The 10,050-nt window shown below is 39.7% G+C and overlaps 1 protein-coding gene across 1 annotated transcript in view; it reads right to left on the bottom strand.

Moving 5' to 3' along the window:
- THSD7B (thrombospondin type 1 domain containing 7B) overlaps positions 1–10,050 on the bottom strand; it is a 401,417-nt gene that overhangs the window by 35,833 nt on the left and 355,534 nt on the right. Inside the window, exon 13 of the mRNA XM_039222263.1 lies at positions 3,774–3,891. Coding sequence (XP_039078194.1) covers positions 3,774–3,891 — 118 coding nt within the window. The remainder of the gene's footprint in view (positions 1–3,773; positions 3,892–10,050) is intronic.

Genomic DNA, 10,050 nt, shown 5'->3' on the forward strand with positions numbered 1-10,050 from the left:
ATAGTGGCAGAGTTAGGACTGCCAGGCAAAAATAATAATAAACTGATCTGATTCGTTTGCATTGAATATGTTCTCGGGTAATGTACCTAAGACCTAGGCATTTAGTTGGAGGGCCAGGAAAATAGCCGCTGGCAAGGGGGTGGCTGCCTTTGGGCTAGTGATCTACTCTGTGGCCTATTCCATTTCCGGCTTTCTCTGTGATCCAGAAACACCTGGGCAATGACAGATATTAAGTGAAATTCCTCCGATGTGCCATGAACTGTGCTCATGGGAACTGAGGAGATTCACACATGAAGATCCCAAAGAGGGTCTCTGGCTCCTCAGACATACAGACATAGCAACTGATTTGATGCATACAGTTTAAGAGTAGTAGAAGGCAGAAGTGGGGTGATGGTAAGATGTTCCACACTAGGAAAAGGGCCAGTGGGCGGAGAAGTACACATTCAGGGATGTGACTGAAATATGCTGTATTAGAGCAGATAGTGCCCATGTGCCAGTGGAGGGTGATGGGAATAGAGAGGCAGGCTCAGATGAGATCCCACAGGTCCTCGCGGATCATGCTGCAGTATAGGCCTCATCCTTTCTCTACTTTTCCATACTATCCTTTACTACTGTAATAGTTACACCTCCCAGAGACCTGTGAGGATGAAACTACAGCTCTTACAGTTGTAGAATAACCAGGATGAGTCACTGCTGGACAGAGGGGCAACCGGTTGTTCTGACTAAAGACAGCACTAATGTGAAAAACACCTCTCATTTGTATAAGTCTTCAGGAACTCATCAACATATAATATTACCTATTTGATTGTTTACGGTCTCCTGTCACTCAGTTACTGGCACATGGGTATTTGTCTAATGAATAAATTACTCTTAAGTCAATAGGAAAACAATTGTTGAAATTTGCATTTTGATTTGAGAGACAGTGTGTGTCACGTGCACACGTGCGTGTACACACACACACACACACGGGTGGGGGAAGAGGGCAAGGGGGAGAACTTTTTTTAATGTTTATATATTTTTGAGAGAGAGAGAGAGAGAGAGAGAGAGAGAGAGAGCAGGGGAGGGGCAGAGAAAGGGAGACACAGAATCTGAAGCAGGCTCCAGGTTCTGAGCTGTCAGCATAGAGCCTAACACAGGGCTTGAACTCACAGACTGTGAGATCATGATTGAGCCAAAGTTGGACACTTACCTGAGCCACTCAGGCACCCCAGGAGAGGGAGAAACCTTAAGCAGATTCCACACCTATTGCAAAGCCTGATGTGGGGCTCAATCTTACAATCCATGAGATCATGACCTGAGCCTAAATCGAGAGTCAGCTGCTAAAGGAATTGAGCCATGCAGGCGTTCCTCAAATTTGCAATTTTAGAATACACTTATGCTGTGACCATAATGTATGGATTTTGAATGGGGTGAAAGGATGAGAAATGAGATTTGGAGACAAAGTGACTAAGTCTGTAGAATAATCCTTACATGACTTAAATGATCCTAAGTAGTCTCCAATGACCCTCTCTACTACTCCTGGGGGCTAAGAAGATGGAGACAGAAATTAATATAAAATAAACATCTGTGGTGCATCAGCTACTGTGTTAGGTGTTCATATACTTCATATTATTTAACTCTCAAACCAAAAACTCCTCCAGAGTGCATAAATTCCATTTTATAGATAAAGCTGAGACTCAGAAAGATTAAGTAATCTGCCTAAACAGCTGCAATTTGAACCTAGATTTACCCAACTTTAAAGTGGATGCCCAGTTGGAAACTATAGCATGCTGCTGATCAGAATATTTGAGGAACAGCAGGTCAGTCACTGAAATCTCGGTTTTAAGATTTGCCATTTGCTTTCCTGAGGTTCTTTACAGGCTCTCAACTGTGCAGGAAATGGCATGTTATTACTGGGCATTTGGACTCCTGCATTTTCATTGTGAGTGATGCTCTTTGCAGAAGTAGTTTTCAATTTCCTTAGCCACATTTCCCTAATACAAATCCTGGCTAATGTTTTCAGCTCTACCCTCTCCAAAATCTGACAGCTGAGTTCACAGATAAGCCTCTTTTCCATGCTGCATCCTGCCTCAGTTCCTCAGACAATCCCAGCCGAGGCAGAGAATTATCTACAACCACAGCACACTCATTTCAGAGTACCTTAGAAATAAGCCTATGTACTAATGCCAATGGCCAGTCACAGAACTTCTAGGAATCTGTTCCCAAGTATTTCTATTTGACAATCAGATGCAGATCTTGGTGTATCCTCATTCCATCTTGATTCCATGATTCCTGAAATCTGCAATTCTTCCCTTTTCCTCCTCTGCTTAGTGCTTAACCATACAACAAGATTTTCCCCTAGGGCCCTACTCCAATTTTCTGACTTTTACCTTGTGATAAATTCTAACTCTTTTTCAGGACCAGAGTCATATCCTAAACCATAGGTCTGTGCTTTCCCATTATGCTCTTGCTGTGCTGTCTTCCACGGACAATGTCTTGATCCCTACTTTGGCCTCGTGCTGGTGTGCCATCTATATAGCCATTTGCCTACTTCCTGAGTATCAGTTGCCTTTCATTCCTTGCCACTGTATATCATTTGCTCACTGCATCTTGGGAATTTGTGGTAATGATTTCTATCTGTTCACCACCAATGTGTACTCCTTTTCACTCCACCTTAGTGTAGCACTGTTGCTAAGAGTAACTGGGCATCTAGAAAATATATTTGCTGGCCAACCATCTTGCACTGAACTGGGAACATGGGACTAAATTCTTTCTAATATAGATGATGGAAGGATGTATGCTACTTCCAAACTGGCCCATCAAAACCTACACAGAGCCAACTAGGTGGCACCTTTCATCTACTGTTGGTTATATTAAAGTGGTAGATTCTCCATCAACCTGTGTCCTTGATTGACTTTTTAAAGTGCAAGCAACACCTCCTTTTAAGTGAGTGAAAATTGGTCTCTAGTCTAGGATATCAAGCAATTGTGATTTGGGGGTTTGCCCGACACAGGAGTCAGCTATACTTACATAATACATACTTCTTCCAAAAACTACGGAGGCCAACATTTTTTTTTTTTTTTTTTTTTGAGTTGGTTGAGCTTATGACCTTTCAAACAAACACTGTGCCACTGGTCTAGCAGCTCCTCTGGTGTCTGCCACCATTACCAAGTCAGTTTTGCAACCTCTGCCTAGACATAAAGGACTCATACAAGGCCAAGTTCTATCTCTCTTCCCCTCTGAGTCAGCCTCATGTTGCCTCCAACTGGCCAAACTATGGCATACAGAAAAGCATTTACTTATTTTTCCTTTTTTTAATATTTTTCCTTTTTTAAAAGTTTATTTATTTATTTTGAGAGTAGGGAGCAGAGAGAGATACAGAGAGACAATCCCAAGCAGGCTCCACACTGTCAGTGTAGAGCCCAATATAGGGCTCAGTCTCATGAACTATGAGATCATGACCTGAGTTGAAATTAAGAGTCAGATGCTTAATGGACTGAACCACCAAGGCACCCCCAGAAAGGCAGTTAAAAACCAAACTGTTTAGGGGTATCAGTTGGTTGAGCATCACCTTCGGCTCAGGTCATGATGCTGAAGTTCAAGGGTTCGAGCCCTGCATTGGGCTCTTTGCTGACAGCTCAGAATCTGGAACCTGCTTCAGATTCTGTGTCTCCCTCTCTCTCCCCCCCTCCCCCATTTGCCCTTTGTCTCTCTCTCATAAATAAAAACATTTAAAATTAAAAAAAAAAACCACCCAACTGTTTACTGGGAACAAACATAGGGAAACCAAGTACCTCCATGGCCACAAGTCTTTGAACATTCTGTCCAAGTTGTCCACCCTGAGAGCTGACAGTTGACCACACAGTCCACCAGGCAGTGAATGCTCATTCTCTGGGGCTTCTCCAAGTTATGCTGCAGATGGAAATAAAGTATGATTTTATTGGAGAAATCATATCACTGTCAAATCAATTCACTATCCTTTCATGGGAAAGACTTCATTCTATGTTCTTTATTCTATGATAACAATCTTTCTACATCTTTGTAGGGAACAATATCCTTTCTTATATAAATTGGTGGTAGTCACAGAAAATGGTTGTCCTCACATCACAAATAAGAAGCATGTTGGCCCAAGTTTATTTTTATAAGATCCTCAACTATAAAATAGACCTGGAATTAGGGTGCTAGGAGTGCAGGCAGTTAGATGACACAGAAATGTGTCCTCGCTTAGCAAGCACAGAAGCACGGAGGATGCCTCAGTTTTAAATTCAGGTACCTTGCTGTTCTGCATTGTCCAACAGCACACAGAGAGCTCAAAATTAATAGCCCTCCAGGCTAAAAAAATAAATAAGAATAAAAACAAAATCCACAACTATACTCATTAAAAAGACCAATTAGGTTGAAAACATAACCATACTCTTATTTAAAGGAAATGCTGGTGGTATGGTTTATTTTTCTCTTGTCCTCTCTGAAAGTAGCATCTAGGGAATGTCTATAGCTTCTTGTAATGGCCAAGTTAAAAGAGATCTTAGTGAGAGAATAAATCATCTAAGAAACACAGAAAGAATAATGAAAAATTCTGCTACAGAAATCATACACCGTGTGCTTATTTAGGAAAACTCTGACATTCAACACATGCTAAATGTTAGCAATGTCCACACCAAGTTAAAATTAATGATTTTTTTCATGATTACATGCTGCATGGGCGAAAAATAAATTACCACATAGGATATGATCCATTTGAGATAACAGATATCTAGATAGGTGAATAATTTGGAACTTCTTTAATATTCTTTAAATATTTGCTTAATACATGGTATTTGGAAACTGATTTTTCTATTAATGAATCGTTTATATCTTACTTTGTATCAAAAGAAAAGATTTATTACATGCACCAAATGTAACATTTTCAACTTATTTGGAGTTGCTGCAGATCCACAATTTATTTTTCCTGCAGACTTCTGCAGAGGCAAATTAAATGAAATGTTAAAATAAATCACTGACACATGGTGGACAGAACTCTGGCCAGTTTTACAATTTCACCAAACAGGATGTCCAATTTTGGATGGCCTGGTCTTTGGGCTGTTGTGTGTCTATACTGTTGGGTAAGAGAGCCATGTTTTACTAATACTTGATAGGCTAATACTTAAGTCAGGATAGGTAAGAAAACTTTAGTTTTGATTTGAATTTCACTTGTGGACTCCACCTGTCTTAGGAGAAATGGGACCAATTTTCATTTGCCAATTTGTGAGGGACTCTTCTGCGGAAACATGAGTTCACTGACCCTGGATTTTCAGCTTCCAATTTTGGAATTTACAATTCCATAAACTGTGTTGATGATTCTAGTGTGAGAGCATATGGCAGTTCTTCTTTCTATTTAACTGTCCCCATAGTGATTTTCACTTTGATGTCGGGGAGGAAATGCAACTTCTCTGGAAGAGATTTGACTACAGCACTTGTCAAACTCTATATAGTTTATCACAGGAAAAAAAGGAATGATAACATTGCAAAAATTCAGAATTCACTAATTGCAACTTTGTAGGGAGGCACTTTAACTTAGATTGCAAAGAAAAACACAACTGTGCTATTTATCTAGCAATCCTTTCTAAGCAAATTAGGAGTGTATTCTAATAGCAAGTGTCAGTGTTCATCTCATATGCAAGGCACAATGACTATCATATATGCAAATGAATCATCTGCCTAATACAGAATCGTATCTAAATATTATAGTCACCTGACATGAATAGTTTGTTAGAAAATACATCTATATAAGTTCTTGAAAGTAGTACACATAATTTTTTAATAAACCCATTTCCTCAGTGTAAAATGACCTTTCCTAGTCATTTTTTTTTTTTACAAATAGTTTATTGTCAAATTAGTTTCCACATAACACCCAGTGCTCATCCCCACAAGTGCCCTCCTCCATGCCCATCACCCCTCCCCCCTACATCCATCAGTTCTCAGTTTTTGTCAGCCTTCAAGAGTCTCTCATGGTTTGCCTCTCTCCCTTTCCCCCATCATTTCCCCCCTTCTTCTCCCCCTTGGTCCTCTGTAAAGTTCCTCCTAATCCTCCTATATGTGCAAACATATGATATTTGTCCTTCTCTGCCTGACTTATTTTGCTCAGCATAACACCCTCAAGGCCCATCCATGTTGCTACACATGGCCAGATTTCATTGTTTCTCATTGCCATGTAGTATTCCATGGTATAGATAAACCACATCTTCTTGATCCATTCGTCCGTTGATGGACACTTAGGCTCTTTCCATGTTTTGGCTATTGTTGAGAGTGAACAACCCAGTAAACATTGGGGTACATGTGCTCCTATGCCTCAGCATTTCTATATCCCTTGGGTAAATTCCTAGCAGTGCTATTGCTGGGTCATAGGGGAGTTCTATTGTTAATTTTTAGAGGAACCTACACACCGTTTTCCAGATGGGCTGTACCCTTTTACATTCCCACCAACAGTGCAAGAGGGTGCCCGTTTCTCCATATCCTCGCCAGCATCTCGTGTTCTCTGATTTGCTCATTTTAGCCACTCTGACTGGTGTGAGATGGTATCTCAGTGTCATTTTGATTTGTATTTCCCTGATGAGTCGGGATGCTAAGCATCGTTTCATGTTTGTTGGCCATCTGGATGTCCTCTTTGGAGAAGTGTCTGTTCATATCTTCTGCCCATTTCTTTACTGGGTTGTTTGTTTTTTGGGTGTGGAGTTTGGTGAGTTCCTTATACATTCTGGATATTAACCCTTTATCTGATATGTCATTTGCAACTATCTTTTCCCATTCCATTGGTTGCCTATTAGTTTTGTGGGTTGTTTCCTTTGCCGTGCAGAAGATTTAATCTTGATGAGGTCCCAATCATTTATTTTTGCTCTTGATTCCTTTGCTTTGAGGGATGTGTCAAGTAAGAAGTTGCTGCGGTGGAGGTCAAAGAGGTTGTTTCCTGCTTTCTCCTCTAGGGTTTTGATGGTTTCCTATCTCACATTCAGGTCCTTTACCCATTTTGAGTTTATTTTTGCGTACGGTGTGAGAAATTGATCTAGTTTCATTCTTCTGCATGTTGCTGTCCAGTTCGCCCAACACCATCTGTTAAAAAGGCTGTCTTTTTTCCATTGGATATTCTTTCGTGCTTTGTCAAAGATCAGTTGGCTGTATACTTTTGGGTCCACTTCTGAGTTCTCAATTCTGTTCCATTGGTCTATGTGTCTGTTTTTGTGCCAATACCATACTGTCTTGAGGATGACAGCTTTGTAGTAGAGGCTAAAGTCTGGGATGGTGATACCTCCCGTTTTGGTTTTATTCTTCAGTATTACTTTGGCTATTCGGGGTCTTTTGTGGTTCCATACAAATTTTAGGATAGTTTGCTCTAACTTTGAGAAGTATGCTGGTGTGATTTTGATTGGAATTGCGTTGAATGTTTAGATAGCTTTGGGTAGTAATGACATCTTAACTATATTTATTCTTCCTATCCATGAGCATGGGATGTTTTTCCATTTATTTGTGTCTTCTTCAATTTCCTTCATAAGTTTTCTGTAGTTTTCATCATACAGATCTTTTGTATCCTTGGTTAGGTTTATTCCTAGGTATTTTATGGTTTTTTGTGCAATTGTGAATGGGATCAGCTTCTTGATTTCTCTTTCTGTTGCTTCATTGTTGGTGTATAGAAATGCAGCCAATTTCTGTACGTTGATTTTGTACCCTGCAACTTGGCTAAATTCTTGGATCAGTTCCCGTAGGCTTCTGGTGGAGTCTGTTGGGTTTTCTATGTAGAGTATCATGTCGTCTGCAAAAAGTGATAGTTTGACTTCCTCTTTGCCAATTCTGATGCCCTTCATTTCCTTTTGTTGTCTGATGGCTGATGCTAGGACTTCCAGCACTATGTTAAACAACAGTGTTGAGAGTGGACATCCCTGTCGTGTTCCTGATCTCAGGGGGAAAGCTCTCAGTTCTTCCCCGTTGAGGATGATGTTAGCTGAAGGCTTGTCATAGAGGGCTTTGATGATATTTAAGTAAGTTCCTTCTATCCCAACTTTCTCTAGTCTTTATTAAGAAGGGATACTGTATTTCGTCAAATGCTATTTCTGCATCTATCGACAGGATCATACGGTTTTTATCTTTTCTTTTGTTGATGTGATGTATCACATTGGTTGATTTGCGAATGCTGAACCAGCCCTGTAACCCAGGAATGAATCCCACTTGATCTTGGTGCATGATTCTTTTTATGTGCTGTTGGATTCGATTTGCACGTATCTTGTTGAGGATTTTTACATCTGTATTCATCAAGGATATTGGCCTGTAGTTCTCTTTTTTTGCTGGGTCTCTGTCTGGCTTGGAAATCAGAGTGATGCTGGCTTCATAAAATGAGTCTGGGAGTTTTCCTTCACTTTCTGTTTTTTGGAATAGCTTGAGAAGAATGGGCATTAATTCTTTTTTAAATGTCTGGTAGAATTCCCCGGGGAAGCCATCTGATCCTGGGCTCTTATTTGTTGGGAGATTTTTTATCACTGATTCGATTTCTTCATGAGTTATGGGTCTGTTTAGATTTCCTACCTCTTCTCGTGTGAATTTTGGTAGTGCACGTGCGTTTAGGAATTTGTCCATTTCTTCTAAGTTGTCCAATTTGTTGGCGTATAGTTTTTCATAGTATTCTCTGATAATTGCCTGTATTTCTGAGGGGTTGGTTGTAATAATTCCATTTTCATTCTTGATTTTGTCTATTTGGGTGCTCTCTCTTTTCTTTTTGAGAAGCCTGGCTAGAGGTTTGTCAATTTTGTTTATTTATTCAAAAAACCAACTCTTGGTTACATTGATCTGTTCAATTATTTCTTTGGTCTCTATGTTGTTTATTTCTGCTCTAATTTTTACTATTTCTCTTCTTCTACTGGGTTTAGGGCGTTCTTGTTGCTCTGCCTCTAGTTCCTTTAGGCGAGCTGTTAGATTTTGGACTTGCGCTTTTTCTAGTTTCTTGAACTAGGCTTGGAGAGCAATGTACTTTCCTCTGAGGACTGCCTTTGCCGCATCCCCTAGATTTTGGATTGTTGTGTTTTCATTTTCGTTTGTTTTCATATATTTTTAATTTCATCCCTAATTGCCTGATTGGCACATTCATTCTTTAGTAGGGTGGTCTTTAACCTCCATGTTTTTGAGGTTTTCCAGGCTTCTTCCTGGGACTGATTTCAACTTTCAAAGCATTATGATCTGAGAGTGTGCATGGTATTATCTCTATTCTTTTATATTTACTGAGGGCTGCTTTATGTGATCTATCTTGGAGATAGATCTATCTATAAAAATCATTATATTTCTATGATCTCAGTTCTTTTATATTTATTGAGGGCTGCTTTATGTGATCTATCTTGGAGAATGTGCCATGCGCACTTGAGAAGAAAGTGAATTCCTTGGCCTCAGGATGTAGAGTTCTAAATATATCTGTCAGATCCATCTGGTCCAAAGTGTCTTTCAAGTCCATTATTTCTTTAGTGATTTTCTGTCTGGTTGACCTATCCATTGCTGTAAGTGGAGTATTGAAGTCCCCTGCTATTAGCACATTCTTAAATATGAGCTTGTTTCTCTTTGTGATTGTTTTATATATTTAGGAGCTCCCATATTCGGTGCATAGACATTTATGATTGTTAGTTATTCCTGATGGATAGACCCTGTAACTATTATGTAATGCCCTTCTTCATCTCTTGTTATTGTCTTTAAAGTCCAGTTTGTCTGATATAAGTATAGCTACTCCAGCTTTCTTTTGATTTCCAGTAGCATGGTATATATTTCTCCATCCCCTTACTTTTAATCTGAAGCTATCTTCAGGTCTAAAATGAGTTTCTTGTAGACAGCATATAGATGGATTTTGTGTTTTTATCCATTCTACTACCCTATGTCTTTTGATTGGAGCATTCAGCCCATTTACATTCAGTGTTATTATTGAGATATGTGGGTTAAGAGTCTTTGTGTCCTTTGTGGAGTTCATGCTTGTGGTGGTGTCTCTGGTATCTTTGTTTCTTGCAACCTTTCCTTCAGAGCGTCCCCCTCAGGATTTCTTGTAGGGTGGCTTAGTGGTGACAAATTCTT

This window comes from Hyaena hyaena, unplaced genomic scaffold (assembly GCF_003009895.1).
Source record: "Hyaena hyaena isolate Hyena2069 unplaced genomic scaffold, ASM300989v1 scaffold_1096, whole genome shotgun sequence".
Taxonomy (NCBI): domain Eukaryota; kingdom Metazoa; phylum Chordata; class Mammalia; order Carnivora; family Hyaenidae; genus Hyaena; species Hyaena hyaena.